Raw genomic sequence first — 23,620 nt, forward strand, 5'->3', positions numbered from 1 at the left:
TGTTCTGGCTCACCTTTGCTCATTTTGATGGTAAGAAGATTGCTGCCGCAAAATTACGTGGCCGAAACAGTTCTTGCGAGCAACCTTCACCCATGCAGCGTTTTAGAAACCATCTCTGTGCGCATGGTTTTAAACCCATATCTGCGGGCATGGTTTTAAATCTATCTCTGTCTACATGATTCTAAACCAACCTCTGTGTAAATGGTTCTAAACCCGTCTATGTGTGCGTGGCTTTAAACCCGTCTCTGTGTACATGGTTCTAAACCCAATTCTGTGTACATGGTTCTAAATCAATCTTTGTGTACATGTTTCTAAACCCATCTCTGTGTAAATGGTTCTGAACCCATCTCTGTGTAAAAAAGTAATATATTCATGTAGAGCAAGCATCTAAGGGTTTCTGTATTTTCTTGCAATTGATTTGCAATTTTATTAATTAATAAAGTGACAATGTGAGTTCCATTTGTCATAAGCCATTTAAATATTGTTACTGATCGTTTTCTAAACATCAACTTTGTTCATAGCAGCTGTAATCAGAATTCAGTTACGTTTAAACAGCTAGTAAATGATCGTATGACCTTTAAGGTAATTCAGAGCATGTTGAATTGTAAGAAGCAATTTTGCATCGCAGTCAGTTTTATAAACTACTCGCTAAGCTAAAATACGACTTTCAATTAGATCGGTGATGTTCTGTTTAACATTCATTTTGCTAAATTATAATTATATAACATTTATCATATAACATTTATCAATAGGGTAGAAAAGTGCAAGGTAAACTTTAAATTAGGTATAGTAAGCAGTGAATTGTTTGATATTCAGTAAAAGAAAATCATACATCTGAACATAACAAGGGTTGAATTTAATCTGGGAATGTAACAATTACTGTATCAGTTACCGTTATCGGTTATTGTCTCAGTTAACGTATCATTTTTCGTATCAGTTACTGTCTCAGTTACCGTATCAGTTTTCGTATCAGCTACGGTATTAGTTACCGTATTAGTTACTGTATTAATTACCGTATCAGTTACCGTATTAGTTACCGTATTAATTACCGTATCAGCTACAGCATTACTTACAGTATCAGTTACCGTATCAGTTACTGTGCCAGTATCTTTTTGCTGGTCTAATTTGAAGTGTTAGATTTTGTATTTCTGATCAAATTTAGTGCCTAGTATTTGATGCATACAATCAGTACAATATAATGCATTACATTTGCAATTACAGTATTGCATTTGGTATTTCCTTTCCATTTCACTCCAATAGTTTAATAGAAGGCATCACATTAACATTCTGATCTATTAAAATAGTTTAATAAATTGCACATTTCAGATTGTTTGCATGCTTGCGCGTTGCATTACATTTGATTATTACTGATCCAATACAGTGTGCCGTGTTTCGAAGTAATGCCTTCCTGCCATGTCCTATTACCGTTCAAGCAATATTTTTGCAGTCACTGAACAATCTTTCAATGGGAGCTTGCAATGATCAATAAATTTCAGTCTTGGCTCTTCACAATACAGGGATACCCGCGTATTAGTAAAGTGATTGGCCCCGCCTACCTTGGCTGCTCGCCCCTTACTCCCAATCCCTAGATTTAGCCTTGCCTTGCTAATTCATTAGGCTATCAATAACCCCTGTCACTCGAAGAGAGCACAGCCAGAGTGCCTAGCCTCCATCGCTAGTCTCGCTTTTTGCCTTGTTCCAGGCTTCATCTGAAGACATTTCTGCGCGAGGAACTAAGCGTAAGATCAGTTCATCAAGTGCGCCACTGCTGCCTACATCTACTGCTCAAACTACCGCTTGCCATGACACGTCAGCCAGTACAGCTCTATTGACTCATCTACTGACCAAACCTCTGGATAACCTGACCAAGGTAGGCAGGTGCCAGTCATTCACCTTCCTCATCTCCTTACCGTTTACACAATCATTTAATTTGCTCCAAGTAAACAACGGTATTCAAGCTTGCTGAGTATGGCAGCATGTACTCTCCCAAATGGTGAATCCAGCCAGTTCATTGGTTCATTTACAGTGTCATACATATAATTTCCATTTGCAGCTTTCGCTCTTTCATTAGTTGTAGCGATTCAGCTTAGGTGAGGGTCATCATGGCTTCTCCTTTCTGCGGTCCTCTGCTATTTCATATTGTTGAACATCCTCTCCCATGACTCCTCTCTTCCCATTTCATGCTATGAAACTCAGTTGTAGCTGGTGACAACACGCGCTCACAGAGAAATGTTGAAGTGCGGAACACATTGTGTTATACCCGTAGTTGAAGGCTTTCCGGTCGTTATATCAGTATTGCATAGCATACCGCTGTCCATATCTCTAATCAGATCAGCGTGTTTTATAAGGCGCATGCTGTGGAAACATTGGCCAGTTAATAGAAGATAATTAGTGCTTCGTTTCAGGCGCTGAACTTGGTATAGAGGTTGCTGTGGGATGAAAGACTGCTCAGAAGCAGCCTGTCTCTTGTCGCTATTCTCACATTCCCCATGAATATTCAATCATTCCAAAACCCATCAATAATATCAGCTTATTGCTTTTCATGACATGTTTCTCGTTCACATAATAGCCTTTTGTTGTTGGATTGCGGTGTAGCTAGGGAGTGCTGGTCTGTGAACATTGCGCTCACTGCCTGACCGCTTGCCTCGACACTAGTAGCGACACTAGTAGCGCTTACTACACTAGTTATGCACGAGCCTACCAGTCTGCATCTACCAGTCATCATCTACCAGTCAGCATGTGCGTGACTTTGGCTGTTTGCCCTACTACACTCGCTGCTACAGAGGAGCACAGCCATTAGCTTTTTATCCTTGGCTCATTCTCCTAGTCTTAAATCTGCATATAGTTCTTGATCATTTGTTTCGCGACTATATAGGTCATGTTTCTAGTCTCATATCATCTTCAATAACTTACACTTGTCATGATGTATTTTTGCTTTTGCTAGTGCTAGCTACAGAGTATTATAATTAGACTGCGATAGACTCTACAGTGCCATAGTGTGCGCTCTATTCCATCTTATGGGCGCTGTCAGAATTTCGAAAAATACCTATGATTGAATGGGATGTGTAATGAACATTGGTTCACTTCTATGTGTATATCTTTAAACTTGTACATCTACATGCCGCCTTCAGTGATGTGCGACCGATACGCTAATTACTCTATGGATGACTTGCGAAGGAACCCAATAAAACATTTTTAGTGTACTGGTATGCTGAAAGCGTTTGTTATAGACAGACTTTTGGTTATTTTAGCCATTAAACATTAAACTGTTTATAAAGTTCTGAGGCCGCGGCCTTTAATGATGTACACGTATATGCTTATCCACTGTCAATTGGACCTGACTTGATTATCATCTACTCTCACATACCTTTATTAAGACAAAAACTACCACAGATCTCCTACAATTAGGGGGTGCTGGTGAATGGAATCCATGTCGCATATTTAACTCCTCGTAGGAAATTCAAAAGCACACTACGTTGCTTGCTGTGCCTGACTAAGTTTAGTTAGTTCGGCTGAGTTTGTGGCCATAATAGTGACCCAATCGAGGCATTTAGGGAGACAACTTATAGATCCAATCGAGGCATTTAGGGAGACAACTTATAGATCCAATCAAGGCATTTAGGGAGACAACGCAGACCCAATCGAGGCATTTAGGGAGACAACTCAGACCCAATCGAGGCATTTAGGGAGACAACCCAGACCCAATCAAGGTATTAGAGAGACAGCTCATAGACCCAATCGAGGCATTTAGGGAGACAACCCATAGACCCATCGAGGCATTTAGGGAGACAACCCATAGACCCAATCAAGGCATTTAGGGAGACAACTCAGACCCAATCGAGGCATCTAGGGAGACAACCCATAGACCCAATCGAGGCATTTAGGGAGACAACCCATAGACCCAATCGAGGCATTTAGGGAGACAACCCATAGACCCAATCGAGGCATTTAGGGAGACAACCCATAGACCCAATCGAGGCATTTAGGGAGACGACCCAGACCCAATCAAGACATTTAGGGAGATGACCCAGACCCAATCAAGACATTTAGGGAGACAACTTATAGACCCAATTGAGACATTTATAGAGACAACTCAGAGTATATGGATTTTCTTTTTGAGAGAATTTAAATATCACCACTATTTTTAGAAACTAGAGAGTAAAATTTCACTTAGTTGTTGTTAAAGGTTTGCACTCTCATTGGTTTTGGTAAACTCCAAGTTAACATTGCAGCAGCTTAGGAGTTTTTCTTAACTATAATTATTGATATTATTTCCTCATTCTATATTGGTTTTTTTCCATTATGTAATTAAGCCAGGGTTTTTGTAAAGCAGGTCCTATTACTGTTAAGTCTTACCGTTAACATTTTAAACTGTAATTATGATGTGCCATATTCTATGAATGAATCTGTATAGTTGAGATCAAATCTCTCATTAGAGATTCAAATTATTGCTTAGTCAGTTTCAGGTCTGTCTAACCACTTATTAACATTTCTATTATATCTTGCTCTATATGCCCAACTTCTTTGTTCTACTAATCTTCAGTGCACTCTAATAATTCTTTCCGCCGGTATGCACCATTTTGTGATTGGCTGGTTACTATTGTCATCCCTTTGTTTGTTTATATACGACAGATTTGATTGGTGAAATGCTAAAGTTTTCTGTATGTTTGGAAGACGTTTTCCTATCCAATCACCATCCATCCAATCACCCGAAGTCATCGATTAATTTATAACAAGTATTTTACTTCACTGGCAATTGGCATCAAATTATCAATTCAACATATGATCAGAGATTCAGCAATCATAAGAATGGGCATAAATAAGCCTGCTTGCTCTCCAAATGTGTCTATCACTTGTTTAAGTGCTTTCAATAAAGATGGCTGATGATGACTGGTGGTTTTACCAATGTCGAAGACAACACAAGCAACTGACTGCCAAGCTGAACAAAACTGTTTAAGATGCACTCTAACCTCAACGTACATGTATAAAGTTATTCCATTTCGATATTTGTTTCACATGTCAAAGCAATCATATGTCAGAGCCATCGTATGTCAAAGCAAAGCTTCTTATAAGAATATATTGTGTTTTCTTTTACTCCTTTGATAGCCCAAAAACAATGAAGTACTTAACAACTTCAAGTAATTACATATGGCATCGAAACAAATCAGTTTTAAATAATTAAACAAATATTAAAACTAACAAGTTGCATGTTAAAACGAAATTAATAAAGTAATAATCAGTGAAACGGGTTTTTATCATTATTGTACATGAGAATCACGATGATGTGGGTGCAAGCTTGCCATTGCATGGGTCTGGTGCTTGAGTGAATGATAGAAGCATGTGGTTGTACTGGTCTAACTTACACTAGATATAGTGCTTGAGCGAATGATAGAAGCATGTAGTTGTACTGGTCTAACTTACACTAGATATAGTGCTTGAGTGAATGATAGAAGCATGTAGTTGTACTGGTCTAACTTACACTAGATATAGTGCTTGAGTGAATGATAGAAGCATGTAGTTGTACTGGTCTAACTTACACTAGATATAGTGCTTGAGTGAATGATAGAAGCATGTAGTCGTACTGGTCTAACTTACACTAGATATAGTGCTTGAGTGAATGATAGAAGCATGTAGTCGTACTGGTCTAACTTACACTAGATATAGTGCTTGAGTGAATGATAGAAGCATGTAGTCGTACTGGTCTAACTTACACTAGATATAGTGCTTGAGTGAATGATAGAAGCATGTAGTCGTACTGGTCTAACTTACACTAGATATAGTGCTTGAGTGAATGATAGAAGCATGTAGTTGTACTGGTCTAACTTACACTAGATATAGTGCTTGAGTGAATGATAAAAGCATGTAGTTGTACTGGTCTAACTTACACTAGATATAGTGCTTGAGTGAATGATAAAAGCATGTAGTTGTACTGGTCTAACTTACACTAGATATAGTGCTTGAGTGAATGATAAAAGCATGTAGTCGTACTGGTCTAACTTACACTAGATATAGTGCTTGAGTGAATGATAAAAGCATGTAGTTGTACTGGTCTAACTTACACTAGATATAATGCTTGAGTGAATGATAAAAGCATGTAGTCGTACTGGTCTAACTTACACTAGATATAGTGCTTGAGTGAATGATAGAAGCATGTAGTCGTACTGGTCTAACTTACACTAGATATAGTGCTTGAGTGAATGATAGAAGCATGTAGTCGTACTGGTCTAACTTACACTAGATATAGTGCTTGAGTGAATGATAGAAGCATGTAGTCGTACTGGTCTAACTTACACTAGATATAGTGCTTGAGTGAATGATAGAAGCATGTAGTCGTACTCGTCTAACTTACACTAGATATAGTTTAATCTAACTTAATCTAATTATTCTTATTATCTTATTGTTTGTTCTTTAGTTTTTATCATCTATTTAACAATTACTTACAAAATTGTAATGTCTTGAGAAGTTACAGCCATCGCAGTTAGAAATGTTGTACTTTCTGAGTTGAATATTTACCAGTGTTTTGAGTCATAGGTCGACAAGTTTTTATGTAAGTGATTTTATGTAAAGGCAATAGTAGGTCGTAACAACTTTAAACTCATGAGCAGCAAGTTTTCCTAATTCTGTTGGTGCTTTCACCAGTGACAGACAAGGCATTACCAACAGTACAAATATTAAGATCCGAGTCTGATATGGCTAGTATTCTATCAGATAAAGATGGACTGATAGGGAATGCGGCAAACAGAGCTAAATTCACTTTCACTGGTGTCTTTGCAGGTTGAAGCCTGCGAGATCACAGCCACCCCACTGGAGAAGCGCAAGGCGCAGAAAAATAAGTCGAACCAAAGTTGCAATGTCGTTGACGTAATCGACAATAAAATAATGCATGGCACCGAGCAAATAAACATGGAGCGGTTCACTGCAATAGACAGCATGGTCGATGCTACCAACTATCACAGACAAAATTCTGGCATTTATGCCAATGGCGCCGTTTATTCAGGCCATCAGGTTCAGCAGGCGTCCTCAATCGTCCCAGATGCACCTTTAACAGACATGCCCAGGGTGCCAGAGCAACCCTTAGCAGACATGTCTGGCGTAACCAGCTACATTTCTAACGATTCCAAAGACTTTTTTCATAGCAATCTCCCACCTTCCCTTTCCTCTCGGTCAAGGCCACCTATGGACTTTGCCGAGTCAAATAGGTTTGAAAATATGGAGAGCAACTCATCCGCTTCAGTCCTTCAGCACCTGCTCAGTCCCGATTCGGATAACTTGATTATTCAAGAGCTAGAAAACCTTCTCGGTAAGTCTATGGAGCTAGTATAAGTCTATGGATCTAGTGTAAGTCTATGGAGCTAGTCTAAGTCTATAGAGTTTGCGTAACTCTATGGAGCTAGCTTAAGTCTATGGAGCTAGCGTAAGTCTATGGAGCTGACGTAACTCTATGGACCTAGCGTAACTCTATGGAGCTAGCGTATGTCTGTAGAATGTAGGGTTAGCAGTGTGTGTAGAGGTTAAGACTTTTCAGTAGTTGATCCACTTAGACAAGTTTCAGCTGAAGTAGGCAGGAATGTCATTGCCCTAGTAAAAAAGACCAGGGCTCCGCTGTAGCTAGTAGATACGTATGGTCCATATGTTTAAGATAATAGAAACATACCAAAATACTTCCATCTCGTGCTCATTGGCATTGAGGGCTGCTTCTTGTTTGGAAACAGCCTGCGCTGCTGTTGATCAATATTCTGATTACGTAAAGTCGCTTTACTCGTATTCAAGTATGTAAATAGCGCTGGGGCACCCAGGGGATCGCTACTTGCTCAGCCTGTGTGGTCTTTAACTACTGCTCTAGCCTAGCATTTACCTTGCACAACATGCCTCAACACATCAGCTAGTCATTCTATCAGTCATTCTATCCGCAAGCCTGTAGCGATGAGTACAGCTATACGTCTGCTTTGCCTTAACTGATTATATCATAGGAAACGGTTGAAGGGCAACTAAATGTGTGTATGTTGGTTTGAGGTTTGCTTTGTTGTTTCAAACGAGCTAAGGTAACTAGTGTTCGTCTATACCTTTACAGATATAGATGAAACATTACGTTACAGACACCCTGATTATCACTATTACTTTCACAACAATCTTCTTCCTTTACTAAAAACTAACTGGCAGATTAAATTCAAGAATCTCTCATCACTACACTACCTAGCTGTTATCAAGTATACTACTCTCTTCTTTAACTCTTCTACTTTACTTTCCGAAGGTTTACTTGAAGGTTGACTTGCAACAAAACTCACATTACAATTATTTGGTATCAAAAGATTCACTATGTCTCACTCTGCTGTGTTGTAGATGCAAAATATGTGGAAATGTGATTACAAGCTCTTAAAAGCTCAAAAACGAACAGTTAATCGCCGCCATCACGAAACTGTCATAGATTAGAATCTCTTTCCAAAACTGCTCAAATGGGGCGTAGTTGTACAAGATGGCTTCTGTTTACACTTTCATGCAACCTCATTCGCCAAAATATTTTCACAAATATGCTTCACGCATTCAATAAAACCATGTCTATTGTCAAAATGCGTCTATTTCATCATCATTGCAATGCTGTCACATTCAGCACTGATATCATATAACCTACCCGTGAAAATTCGTTTAATTTTTTAACCTTAGCTTGAAGGAGTACATATCATTCTCTGATAAACATGACGAGCCTGTTGGTCACCTGTGATAATCGAAAATGCTGCAGAAATTATTCGCGCTGTTTGGCAGGAAGTATTGGTCACATGATCAGATTACGACTAGAGGATTAGACCAAGCCGAAACAAAACTGTAAAGTAGCGAGCATCTATATTTGATACGGGGTCTTTGGTAAAATCCGAAGTGTTTATCATAAACTAATGCTATGAGAAGTTTTATATTGAGCCTTTTATTGGCCTTTCAACTCACGTGTCAAAACAATAACCAAATGGATTGACTACGTCAGAGAAATAAACTGATTCCAATCTATGGCAGTTTCGTGATGGCGGCTATTAACTGTTCGTTTTTGAGCTTTTAAAAGCTTGTAATCACATCTCCACATATTTTGCACCTACAACACAGCAGAGTAAGACATGGTGAATCTTTTGATACCAAATAACTGTAATGTGAATTTTGTTGCAGGTCAACATTTAATGCTGGTTCAAACTGTATCGCTGTATATCGGCATCGATGCCACAATATTTCGGTGATCATCGATTATCATAACATTATCACGAACCCATCCGCGTTCGCATAAGCAAATACTCCAGGGCGTAGTGTTCTCATTTTTTTTAAATTTTCGTGAAGAAACCTCTTTGTTTTTGAGCGCTTGAATCAAACACTAATCCCACAGCTATCATCATAAACGGAAATCCGTGAATCATGCTATCTGCGACCGTGAATTACTATCCCCGAAATGGTTCACATTGTACAGGCAGTCGTCGATGCTCAGCGAAATATCAGGAAAGTTTTACAGCTGCAAACTTTCGCAACGTATTTGTGTTGCTTTGTCGATGGCATCAGTTTACAGTTCAAATAGTAAACTGTGAACGCCGACAAACGGCGATATAGTGTGAACCAGACCTTAGTAAATGTCTTCCTTGTCCGCCATGATGAGAAATTTCTTCATGTATTTTTGTTTAAAAAAAATTCCTAACTAAAAGGTACCGTTCTATATATATAAACTAATCATATTGCCGAAACACTGTCTGCGAAACAAATGTGGTCAATGAAAAGTTGACACAGAAGAAAGACCGGTAAAACTACAGCCGCAGAACGGCATCATACCAGCAAGGATCAGTAAAAATTGGATGGGTACAATTATTACAATAAAATATTAAAATTGGATGGGTACAATTATCGCAATAAAATAATAAATTAGGATGGGTACAATTATTACAATAAAGTTTAATAGATTTGATCTTGGCGAAAGATTACTGCTCATGGACGAAAATCGGCCCAAAAAGATCAACCTGACTGTAGTTGTAGCATCGCTAGGCAACAAATATGGCAGACAGGACGTACATGAATGAACAAATCTTTGGTAACAAACGATAATCTAGACGATTAGGTTGTGAAATGAAGTTGAACAATTGGTGTAGTTGCGGTACCGGCATGGCCACCACAGATAGTACCTTGATGTTGATAAACGCTTAAAGTGGGACATCATGGACTGGATAAAAGAATAAGCTAATCATATGAAATTATCTTTGGCTACAAATAAATATTGCAGCTTTACATTTTAGCAAGATGGATCAGATGCATATCATATGCTAGTCATATCATGTGCTCGTCATATCATTGGCTAGTCATATCATAGGGTAGTCATATCATATGCTAGTCATATATGCCTAGTCATATGATATGTTAGTCATATCATATGCTCGTCATATGATATGTTAGGCGTATCATATGCTAGTCATCATATGTTGGTCGTATCATATGCTAGTCGTATCATTTGTTAGTTGTATCATAGGCTCGTCATATCATATGTTAGTGATATCATATGCTAGTCATCATATGTTAGTCGTATCATATGCTGTCGTATCATTTGTTAGTTGTATCATAGGCTAGTCATATCATATGTTAGTCATATCATATGTTCGTCATATCATATGTTAGTCATATCATATGTTAGTCATATCATGTGCTAGTCGTACCATCATAGCCTAGGCCATTTGCGTTGTACACTAACCCTGTAGTCTGCAACTCGTGTTCAATTACCCACAGCTCATTTTTGTTGAGTGACTGCCAGCTAGCTGACAGCCAGTTGTTCATGAGGAATTCTTATGCAGCTTGTTAGTTGCTAGTTGCTGATACTTGCTTATAGGAGGAGATACAAGCATGCAGTTGACCTCACCAGAGGATGAAAAGGCCATTAAAGATATAGAGAAACAATTGTTGTATGGAACAGAGTCATTTCCTGGTGCTCCCTCGGAACCACATAGTCCTGGCTTCTCATTAGGTAACGGATAATCACTTTCATATTCCATATGAGCGAGTATGGCATGTATGACAGTATGACAATTGCCATGGGTTTTCTATGTCTAGTTGTGAAGAAGGTATGAGAGAGGTAGTGAGGTAGGAGAGAGGTAGGAGGGAGAGAGGTAGGAGGGAGAGAGGTAGGAGGGAGAGAGGTAGGAGGGAGAGAAGTAGTAGGGAGAGAGGTAGGAGGGTGAGAGGTAGGAGGGTGAGAGGTAGGAGGGTGAGAGGTAGGAGGGAGAGAGGTAGGAGGGAGAGAGGTAGGAGGGAGAGAGGTAGGAGGGAGAGAGGTAGGAGGGAGAGAGGTAGGAGGGAGAGAGGTAGGAGGGTGAGAGGTAGGAGGGTGAGAGGTAGGAGGGTGAGAGGTAGGAGGGAGAGAGGTAGGAGGGTGAGAGGTAGGAGGTAGTGAGGGAGAGAGGTAGTGAGGTAGGAGGGAGAGAGGTAGGAGGGAGAGAGGTAGGAGGGAGAGAGGTAGGAGGGAGAGAGGTAGGAGGGAGAGAGGTAGGAGGGAGAGAGGTAGGAGGGAGAGAGGTAGGAGGGAGAGAGGTAGGAGGGAGAGAGGTAGTGAGGGAGAGAGGTAGTGAGGGAGAGAGGTAGGAGGGAGAGAGGTAGGAGGGAGAGAGGTAGGAGGGAGAGAGGTAGGAGGGAGAGAGGTAGGAGGGAGAGAGGTAGTGAGAGAGTGAGGTAGGAGGGAGAGAGGTAGTGAGGTAGGAGAGAGGTAGGAGGGAGAGAGGTAGGAGGTCACAAGAAGAGGTCACAAGAAGAGGTGATTAGGTTATACAAGACATTACTCTTTATATAGCTACAACCTACAACCTTGTTGGCTTATGGTCAGATATTAAACACTTGGTATTTATTACCTTCTCCCAGATGCCTTCACGACAAACGACAACTTGGATAGCCATAATTAATTCGACAAATGATATTTATAATGAATTAATTTTGGCTGTCCAATTTTGCTAAGATTTAAAGTTGGAACTTGTTGTGTAATCATTATAGGGGTTTCATTAGAAGATCGATATAGGGGTTTCATTAGAAGATCGATATAGGGGTTTCATTAGAAGATCGATATAGGGGTTTCATTAGAAGATCGATTTTGTGTGTAAAAAGTCTGTAAAGAACATCAGATGGCATTTTGTGTCTAAATGTTTTTTGCGAGTAATCAATCCTGCTCTAAGTCCTTTCAATGCCGGTTATGAGGGTCTGTAATTTGTAAGGGACACCATGTAATTTGTTAGCACCTTGTAGTAGTGCTACCAGTCTTTTCAGTCCATCGGGTGCCCTCATTGGCCAACTCTGGAATCGCTTGAATGAGTTAAACCTAAATGGACATGGAGAGTTACTAGTTACTATCAGGTTGAAATGCTAGCAACCTCTTTAGTATTTTGCTAGAAGGAATTGGAAGAATGAAGACAAATCGCTTTTAACAAATTGTTTTTGATAGACTATTGGTGGATCACGCTTCATTGCCCTCCGCCAACAATGTAGATTTGTGATAGATAAAATGTTTTAAGCCGAATGGTACTGGGTGCAACGTTCTTGTTTGCTAGGGAGCTGAGGAGAGCTCGTGGTTTACGCAGCTACCTTCAATTACAATGCTCATGCTCGATCCGCCTTCATACCTCCCAGTTAATATTCTTCATAATAAATAATTAATTCTATGAATATGTTTGTTCTGTCTAATAGAATGTAGTTTGCTAGATTGACTTTGAATTTATAAACATGAATGAATAAAAAGTATTGACAAAGTTTTGGGATATTTAGGATATTATAATAAATTTATTGCTTAGAGCATTATCATCACACAATTGATTGAGTATTTCGTTATGTAGTACGAGTAGTAGTGTATGAGTAGTAGTGTACGAGTAGTAGTGTACGAGTAGTAGTCTACGAGTAGTTGTGTACGAGTAGTAGTGTACGAGTAGTAGTGTGCGAGTAGTAGTGTACGAGTAGTAGTGTGCGAGTACGAGTAGTAACGTGCGAGTGTAGTTTTAATAAGGGAAATAGACAGAATATTTGTAACTCAGATCGTGCCAGGACATCTCTTTTGTTCGTTGTGAAACTCTCCCACGCGTGACTTGTTTTGGTATTCCAATTGTGAGGAGTAGGTTGCTCTCGCACTTCAGTATTAATTGAATCGGCTATTTTGCAATCAAAAAGTTTATCAGCACTCTAGTGCGCCTGATCCTTTTCTTCCTCTTTCTCCATTTTCAGTCACTTTGCTGGGTCCAGTAACTGTCCATAATAAATCTTTCATCGATCCTCTTAAAAGCCGATTGTGATAGAATGTAAATTTATGATATTTGTCAATTGGTCTATAGCACTTCAGAGAGTCGATCATTTTCATTCCAATACACGACGTCTAGTGTCATGCGGTGATGAATGTTGAAGTAATAATTGTAGGGGTCATGCAATTGCTGTGTCAAGGTTAGTAACGGTAGATAACTCAGCCATGTGTCCACAAATTGCCTGCCATCTGTATAGCTTTTAACCGCTACTTTTTGACAGTCAGGTCAGTCCTAACGAGACAACTTTTTATGAGCGATACATGGCAGAATTGATGTTTCAATTTGTAATTATGTAATCAGGTCAATCTATTTGTTTTCGATTTTTGCTTTTTCCGTGTTGGTTCTTAGTTGAATTTTTTTATCAATTTTCAATGTATCGACATTTTGTTGATCAAATTTGCTTCATGGGAAGTGGCACTGTGAGAGAAAGCAGTGACGCTTTTGGGTGTGAACATAAACATGGCTGGAACGAACACCAACTGACATACAGTTTCAATATTTGTTGGTGCGTATTTTGAGCCCGGCCATTATAGAGATCACTAACGATCATTTCACAAGAGTTACCTTCCCATGTACTGCCTGCACTTTGTTTAGATTGTATGTAGTGTGCAGCAGGTAGGATAAGTAGTTTCCTGCAACAAAACTAGCTTTAGTTGACAGACCATCCACCATGCCATCAGTCAAGTTTTTTCTTTAAACTTTTGAAAGCGACACTATCGAAATAATTAATCACAGTACCGAGCTAAGTGTTCAATGGAGCACCATGGTGCTGACACTAGCTGTGCTACCCGGTGTTACCCGGGTAATAAAAAAGTATTTGATCCGAAAATTGATTTGTATTTAACATATAACAACATTTGCCATTCTAACTTTCAAACTGCATATCCTGAGAAAAGTGTTTCGTGTAATTGAAATAAATTAAGAGAGAAAATAAAAACAACTGTTAAAGTTTTTAAACTTTGTCAAACAACTTTTAAACTTCATATCATGAGAAAAATGTTTCGTGCAGATCAAATAAATTAAAAAAATTAAAATGACTATAAAATGGTTTAGATGTAAATGTGAAATAATTAGCTAAATCAAGTCGGTTTTGCTACGAGTACAATAAAAAATGATTCGGTAATGATACAATTAATACGAACTGAGAAAACAAAATAAAAATCCTGAGTATGTAGAATTAATAACAATTCTTGCATAGAAGTGTGTATGTATAAAAAAGGTTACTGTTCCACCAGAAGCTATCCATCAAAACTTACGAATACGACGATGCTGGTGCCTCTCGATACCGACCAGTACAAATGTAAAAATGAGGTATCGGACTGTCTTTGTCTGATTGAACGGTGAGAGAATGTAGAGGCTCTTTCCAAGGAGACGATATAATTGTCCGCGTGAGAAGAATTGGCCTTGACCCCAGATGTAGTAATCGAACCTTACGAAAAATATTTCTTAACAGGGGCATCGTAACACGTGGCCGCATTGGTAAAATAATCAGCACGCGCTATAGCCGGAATGACAAATCCACGGACACACATACTTTGAAAAATATATATTTAGATTTTGTAGTTGAACTTTTATTAGAACGATATCTGCCAAAAATGGTTGAATGAAAGAATAATAATAATAATAAAGATTGGAAACTAAGTAAAAATAATAGTGATAGGAAAATGAATAATGTTTAAACTTCAAACACGATACTCAAATTATGGTTAAAAAATGCAAGTTGAAATAATAATAATAATAATAAATAATAGCGATAATGAAACAAGCTTTAAAAACTTTCAAGCTTCAAAAGTTATAAGAAGTTTATACTGTAAATGTAATAAGAGAATGTAAATCTATCTATATATATATATATATTTCTCAAAGTATGTAAATATAAGAGAGTGAGGTATAACTGATACTTGTAATCTTACACAATAAATCATACCTGTAGTAAATCTTACAGATAATCTAGCAAATAATCTTACAAATGATTGTTGTAAAATGTTAAATTAATTACGAATTACTAATTGATTAGGTTTAGAAGGAAAGGTGTGTAAGCTAATACACAAAGCGAGCACTGATAGGAACTTTTGTGAAACACATGTTTATTAATGAACACAATATACGTCTGATGAGGAAAAGAAATAGCGCTTGTTAATACATGTATAATATATTGCCATTAAAATAAAACATTAAATAACAAATTGAAAAATATTCACACAAACAAAGATGTTTGAATTTGAACTTAAAAAAATAACGTAAAAAGATTTTTTTAACCTAACAAAAATTTTGTTCGTATTTAATGACTGTGCAACGCAAGGTATCAAATCATAATCCTAATGTAGCTGGGAAAGTCTTCTGAGCAGCGGGAATAAATTAAAATTAGTAGCGAACTAACTGTAGATGTAAAATAAATAGCAAGTATGTAAACTACGAAATGTCGATGCAACATATATCTTTTGGTAACATATATAATCGGTACAAAAATCGCCAAGTTTAAAGTTGGAGATAAATTATTAGCTTTAATGAAAAAAGACGAAGAAGCATCGCGTTGCATACACTTAGGTCCTGAAATATTTTTGAACAGGGCATCATAACGCAATGCTAAAATAATTAGCATGCGCATGGGGTATGCGATATATTAGAACGTCTCTGATCAATATGCTGTTCTAGCTCAGTGGTAGAGTGTCTGGATAAGAAACTTGTTGATGCATTCATCGTGAGTTCAAATTCAACAGAACTCGTAATTTTAATATCTATAGCCGGAATGCAGACAGATCCACAGACTTAGAGAAGTATATATATAAATGCTAACACCGTGTGGCCAGCTATTTGATTGTAGGGGACAGTTTTACACTTAGCATTTTATTCAAATTTTATTCAATTTATTATTCCTGTCAGGCTGCTTTGGTTAAATTTATAAACTCAATATGGTTTTATGTGAAGTGCAGTTCAAATAGTGTAAAGTACAATTTGTAGCCAGGGTGATTGAATGCAACCTTGTCGCGAGTGGCTGCGGTGTTACCCCCATTATTGATAGGTTATGAAGGAATTTCATCAAATTCATTGTATGAACATCCACGTGTTTTGTACATTGGACCTTGGTCGATCATTGAGACATTCTAGAATGAATATTTCAATAAATCAATAGATATTCAATAAATCAATAGATAGTCATTCTAGCCCACATTGCTCCTATTTTATGTTCCCTTAAGCATCCGATCTGCTCTCACCCCTCTCGTCTTTGATGCTCTGTATCTTGAAAGCACGTGATGAGGAGTGGTACAGCCATAGATATAGTAAACCCTATAGTATATAGGGTTTACTATATCTATGGGTACAGCCATGCTAACAGTCATGGCCTGCAGCATTGTCACGCTGTAACAGCCATGCTAAAGTCAATAGTTGTCTAGCCCTGATGGTTAATTTAATAACTTATTAACTATTGGTAACTGATCAATGAGAGTGTTTACAGGGCTCACCAATGTTCCTGCATCAGCGAGCAACCCGGCAAGGGCCACAGCAATATATAACATTCACCATAAGCCTCAGATGTCCAGCATGTCTAGCTCGCATAATATGCAGTCGTATGACGGGCCAAGTCACGCGGGTACACAACAGCAATCTGGACTGAGAAGTCATTTACAGCAGGGTAACTTGCCTTGTCAGATTTTACCTGTACACTATATACTCCTTACTCTCACTTGTACACTATATACTCCTTACTCTCTATCACTTGTATACTATATACCCCTTACTCTCTATCACCTGTACACTATATACTCCTTACTCTCTATCACCTGTACACTATATACTCCTTACTCTCTATCACCTGTACACTATATACTCCTTACTCTCTATCACCTGTACACTATATACTCCTTACTCTCTATCACTTGTATACTATATACTCCTTACTCTGTATCACCTGTACACTATATATTCCTTACTCTGTATCACCTGTATACTATATACTCCTTATTCTCTATCACTTGTACACTATATACTCCTTACTCTCTATCACCTGTACACTATATACTTCTTACTCTCTATCACTTGTACACTATATACTCTTTACTCTCTATCACTTGTACACTATATACTCCTTACTCTCTATCACTTGTACACTATATACTCTTTACTCTCTATCTCTTGTACACTATATACTCCTTACTCTTTATCACCTGTACACTATATACTCCTTACTCTGTATCACCTGTACACTATATATTCCTTACTCTGTATCACCTGTATACTATATACTCCTTATTCTCTATCACTTGTGCACTATATACTCCTTACTCTCTATCACCTGTACACTATATACTTCTTACTCTCTATCACTTGTACACTATATACTCTTTACTCTCTATCACTTGTACACTATATACTCCTTACTCTCTATCACTTGTACACTATATACTCTTTACTCTCTATCACTTGTACACTATATACTCCTTATTCTCTATCACTTGTGCACTATATACTCCTTACTCTCTATCACCTGTACACTATATACTTCTTACTCTCTATCACTTGTACACTATATACTCTTTACTTTCTATCACTTGTACACTATATACTCCTTACTCTCTATCACTTGTACACTATATACTCTTTACTCTCTATCACTTGTACACTATATACTCCTTACTCTCTATCACTTGTTCACTATATACTCCTTACTCTCTATCACCTGTACACTTTATACTCCTTACTCTCTATCACTTGTACACTATATACTCCTTACTCTCTATCACTTGTACACTCTATACGCTTTTCTCTCTATCACTTTGGTGGAATACTATTAACAACACTAAAAATGATATTTTGTGAGTATACAGTTATGAAATGTTATACGTAGCTCACAAATCAATTGTTTATAAACTATTTTTATGAGTAATAAAATCTTGCGTATTTTTTGCTTATTTTACTTGTGTATTTCACGAGCACACTCTAACTGGTGACATAATTTAGTCACACTAATTATCTTCTGTTGTACTTTCAAGGTATTTATGATTGATAGATTTGCTATTGAAGTTTTTCGACACAAATCTAGAATTTTATTTCATATCGTCATGGCCAAGTATCGATGAATTCACCAGGACAGCTTGAGCTTATTCTAATGCTTGCTATTTGCGCTGGTACATTTCCCATTAGCCATTAGAAGTTTCTGTACGATTGCTTCTACCATTGGCTATCAATTTTGTGCATAAACAAAACAACTGTTGATATATTCTTTCATTTGAATGTGTTTTTTCTCTATTACAATTATATTTTTCCATGTTTGTTTCGTTAGGAATGGTCAGGCCAGGCATGACATCAATGAGAGCAACTCATAAGTCACTTGCCAGGCAAGGCAGCGGGCCAGCAATTAGCTCCAGTAGATCACTTTCGCAGTCAGCTGAGGTTAAAATAAGACGTCGTTCTGGCAATTCCCCATCTTCCTTTTCACCTCTCAGCACTAATCAACTTGGCCAGAAGGTTCAGGTGAGTAGATGTGTGGTTAACTGTATATTCTAGGAGTTATATAGAGGTAGATCGGTAGGTAGTTTGCTGTGTACTCCCGGAGCTCTAGGTAGCGGAAAAATAAACACGTCAGTAGATTCTCCAAAAACGGATTCTTTGCTACTCCCGTCTCATCTTTCACAGTCTTTTTCGACAACAAGTCAGTTTTTGACAACAACACGTGTATATATCAACAACACGAGTATGTATCAACAATGCGAGTATATATCAACAACACGAGTATATATCAACAACAGGAGTATATATCAACAACACGAGTATATATCAACAACGCTTGTATATATCAACAACGCGAGTATATATCTACAACGCGAGTATATATCAACAACGCGAGTGTATATCAACAATGCGAGTATATATCAACAGCACAAGTATATATCAACAGCCCGAGTATATATCAACAACGCGAGTATATATCAACAGCCCGAGTATATATCAACAACGCGAGTATATATCAACAACCCGAGTATATATCAACAACGCGAGTGTATATCAACAACACGAGTATATATCAACAACACGAGTATATATCAACAACGTGAGTGTATATCAACAACACGAGTATATATCAACAGCCCGAGTATATATCAACAACGCGAGTATATATCAACAACACTAGTATATATCAACAACGCGAGTGTATATCAACAATCCGAGTATATATCAACAACGTGAGTGTATATCAACAACAGGAGTATGTATCAACAACCCGAGTATATATCAACAACACGAGTATATATCAACAACACGAATGTATATCAACAACGCGAGTATATATAATGTACTTATGGTATAAATTTAATATTTGTCAGCACACCCAGTTATAATCAAAAGACGGGCAACAAGTTATGGCGTATCATCTCTTAATATCTACCCATAGTAGTAAGAATAGTAGTAAGGATAGTTCTATGCCATTCACACACTTAAAGGTTGACTTGCAACAAAATTCACATTACAGTTATTTGGTATCAAAAGATTCACCATGTCTTACTCTGCTGTGTTGTAGGTGCAAAATATGTGGAAATGTGATTACAAGCTCTTAAAAGCTCAAAAACGAACAGTTAATCGTCGCCATCAGGAAAACGCCGTAGGTTGGAATCAATTTATTTCGATGACGTATTCAAGCAACTTTGTTATTGTTTTGACACGAGTTGTTATCACATGAATTGAAAGGCCAATAAAAGGCTCAATATAAAACTTCTCGTAGCATTAGTTTATGACAAAAACTTCGGGTTTTGCCGAAAAGCCCGTATCAAATATGGATGTTCGCTACTTTACAGTTTTGTTTCGGCTTGGTCTAATCGGCTAGTCTTAATCTGATCATGTGACCCATACTTCCTGCCAAACAGCGCGAATATTTTCTGCATCATTTTTTAACTATCCTAGATGACCAACAGGTTTGTCATGTTTATCAGAATATGATACACACTTCTTCGAGCTAAGGTTAAAAAATTAAATGAATTTTTACGGTAGGTTTTGAGATATCAGTGCTCAAAATGACAGCATTACAATGATGAAACAGGCGCGTAAGGACAATAGACATGGTTTTATTGAATGGGTGAAGTATATTTGTGAAATATTTTGACGAATGAGGTTGCATGAAAGTGTAAACAGAAACCATCTTGTTCAACTATGTCCCATTTGAGCCGTTTTGGAAAGGTATTCTAATCTACTACGTTTTCGTGATGGCTGCAATTAACTGTTTGATTTTTAGCTTTTAAGAGCTTGTAATCACATTTCCACATATTTTGCACCTACAACTCAGCAGAGTAAGACTTAGTGAATCTTTTGATACCTAATAACTGTAATATGAATTTTGTTGCGAGTAAACCTCTAAGTAGGAGCTCAAGCAAACATTTGCTAGCCTTCCACCCCCTAACAACCCCTCTCCGTAATGAAACAACGAATCATATTAAAAGTTGCATTACGTGCAAGTTAAGAAATTATGAAGAAAGTTACCTTTTGAAGGTAGTTGTTATGATATGATAGATTAAAGGTATCAGCGTCAGGATAGGAAACTGATAAAAATCACTTATTGGCTATTGTTAGAAGATAATCTACTTTTATCACTGACATCAACATCATTGCTAGAGAACTTTTATATGAATAAACTGTACACTCCGCATGCATACTTTGTTTTGCGAATGTTGTTTGAGTTTTATAAATAAGTACTTGTAGATGAATTGAAGGTTTGTTGATCGACTTTCAGTCTGTATTTCAACTTCAATATTTTAAGCTAAAGAATGCACTTATGCTTAGTATGGACTTTTACTTGTTTGAATAACTGTGCTTATAATTAACTGGGATCATTGTGAGAAGGAATCGCGTTTTTAGATATGAACAAGAGTGGATAACTTTCGATTGTCACTATGAATAATTCATAAATAGTTTCAACGTAAAGATTGACAGTGTATCGCTATACATATCCACATGAAGGCAACTGAATATCCGCTTATGCGAAGTTGCGGTAGATGAGGCCATGAAGTAGGAGGAATGACTGTGTTCATAAAATAGTCAAGCTGTCTTATTGATGCTCCTTAGTGTAGTTATTGTGGGACCAATTTGCCTTGTGACCTGACTAAGGTCATCAATAACATCCCTTTGTAGAACAACTACCCTATACCAAGCAATTTTGGTGAGCTTATGAAAAGCACTGATCCACCCCCAAATGTAAAACTTCCTCAAGACTTGAATAGCAATACATTCGGGCTTCGTACATCCGACCGAATACGTCACGATGGATCAACACCTCATACCAGCAGGGTATGTACCAGGCATGATTGTATTTTGAAGATAATATTGAAGGGCTGTCGATAGAGTAAGAGCTGTTGGCAGGATTAAAGCTATTTGCTAGTGAATGTCTCTTCATTAGTGTTTACTATACGGAAATAAAGCAATTATCAATATGTTATTAATACCATTAAAAAGGTGCCTTTTGGATACAGTAGCTTCGTGAAAGGTTGCTAATCAAAGATTATGGAGCTGAAAGTCTTGTAATGGTAGGGTAAGGATAAAAGCATTGTCGCCATCAGTTGGTTACTGACGGTAAATAAGCACTGTTAGAGTAAGGGTCAGTAATTCATAAAGGCAGCTCTCGAGGAGCTACTGGCTTGGTGTAAGCGCGTGTAAGGATGTATGGGAGGTAACTGCAGTTATTATTACAGTTTAGTCGATGTCCTTAAAAGGAATCTAATGTCAATGTTCTCATTCTTCTGAGATTCCCAATGCCAGTGCACTGGTGTGAGATTGGCAAGTTGTTTCTCGATCAGTCATAGCAGATTAGGCTAACCTTTCTGGACATGCTGATATAAGTATGTTTTATGCATGCTTTTTATCAACACAGGTGCAGGGTCCTGCTAGCTTTTCTCACAGCCCCATGGACCTCCCATCTTCCCCGCAACATTTCCGTTTTCCTGATCAATTTGGTACAGGAGCACGAGGAGCGCCGCAACGGCCATTGCTGGGTGGACAGGCCACTGGCTCATATCATGCTGAACATTTGAATTTTTTACCGAGTCAGCAGCAGATGTCAAATAAAGGGGACTTGCATTCACCTCAGACTATTAGATCAGGACCAATGGAAAACCCAGGGAATACATTGACCTCTACCGTCCATCCGCTATCTTCTGGAACACAAGCTAACCTTCCTAATCTTCCACAGTACAGTCATGTTAATCAGTAAGCATGACTAATTGCTCCCTCATCATCTAGCCCTATTAGCCAGTCTGTAAGGTCTATTGCACACCTTGTCTGTAAAGTCTATTGCAAACCTTGTCTGTAAGGTCTATTGCAAACTTTGTCTGTAAGGTCTATTACAAACTTTGTCTGTAAGGTCTATTACAAACCTTGTCTGTAAGGTCTATTGCAAACCTTGTCTGTAAGGTCTATTGCAAACCTTGTCTGTAAGGTCTATTGCAAACCTTGTCTGTAAGGTCTATTACAAACCTTGTCTGTAAGGTCTATTGCAAACCTTGTCTGTAAGGTCTATTACAAACCTTGTCTGTAAGGTCTATTGCAAACCTTGTCTGTAAGGTCTATTGCAAACCTTGTCTGTAAGGTCTATTGCAAACCTTGTCTGTAAGGTCTATTGCAAACCTTGTCTGCAAGGTCTATTGCAAACCTTGTCTGTAAGGTCTATTGCAAACCTTGTGAGTAATAAAGTAGAAAAAAACGATTCAGTAGATCTGCCATGTAGGGAGTTTAGTCAGTAGGGGAGACAATTAATCAAAGGAGGGAGTCAGCCTGCAATGGAGATAATCAGTCAGCAAGAGAGAAGTTCAAGTTAGTCAATGGGGAAGTAGTTGATCTGTAAAAGAGGGAACAAGTCAGCAGAAGCTACAAGCTGAAACCCTATATTGGTTAATTTGTTGTTAATTAATTGGTTGATTTTGTCAAGATTCAACCAAATAGTGGTGGCATTCAAATGTGAAGATAACTCCTTATAAGTAATGTTATTCAGTAAAACGATGATAGCGTAAGAGAGATCTGATGTAAAATGTGAATGATGTCATGCAGTGCTGAGTCTGTAGGTAGGGAGTCAGCTATAGGTAGGGAGTGAGCTATAGGTAGGGAGTCAGCTATAGGTAGGGATTGAGCTATAGGTAGAGAGTGAGCTATATGTAGGGAGTGAGCTATAGGTAGGGAGTGAGCTATAGGTAGGGAGTCAGCTATAGGTAGGGATTCAGCTATAGGTAGGGAGTGAGCTGTAGGTAGGGAGTCAGCTGTAGGTAGGGAGTGAGCTATAGGTAGGGAGTGAGCTATAGGTAGGGAGTGAGCTATAGGTAGGGAGTCAGCTATAGGTAGGTAGTGAGCTGTAGGTAGAGAGTGAGCTA

At 38.1% G+C, this 23,620-nt stretch overlaps 1 protein-coding gene across 2 annotated transcripts in view; it reads left to right on the forward strand.

Moving 5' to 3' along the window:
• LOC137385734 (serine-rich adhesin for platelets-like) overlaps positions 1-23,620 on the forward strand; it is a 68,236-nt gene that overhangs the window by 37,731 nt on the left and 6,885 nt on the right. For both annotated transcript variants that reach the window (XM_068072270.1, XM_068072272.1), the window contains exons 9-15: positions 1,703-1,870; positions 6,775-7,300; positions 10,838-10,972; positions 16,735-16,911; positions 18,559-18,749; positions 21,396-21,551; positions 22,132-22,466. In XM_068072270.1, coding sequence (XP_067928371.1) covers positions 1,703-1,870; positions 6,775-7,300; positions 10,838-10,972; positions 16,735-16,911; positions 18,559-18,749; positions 21,396-21,551; positions 22,132-22,466 — 1,688 coding nt within the window. The remainder of the gene's footprint in view (positions 1-1,702; positions 1,871-6,774; positions 7,301-10,837; positions 10,973-16,734; positions 16,912-18,558; positions 18,750-21,395; positions 21,552-22,131; positions 22,467-23,620) is intronic.

Source organism: Watersipora subatra, chromosome 1, assembly GCF_963576615.1.
Source record: "Watersipora subatra chromosome 1, tzWatSuba1.1, whole genome shotgun sequence".
Classification (NCBI taxonomy): Eukaryota; Metazoa; Bryozoa; class Gymnolaemata; order Cheilostomatida; family Watersiporidae; genus Watersipora; species Watersipora subatra.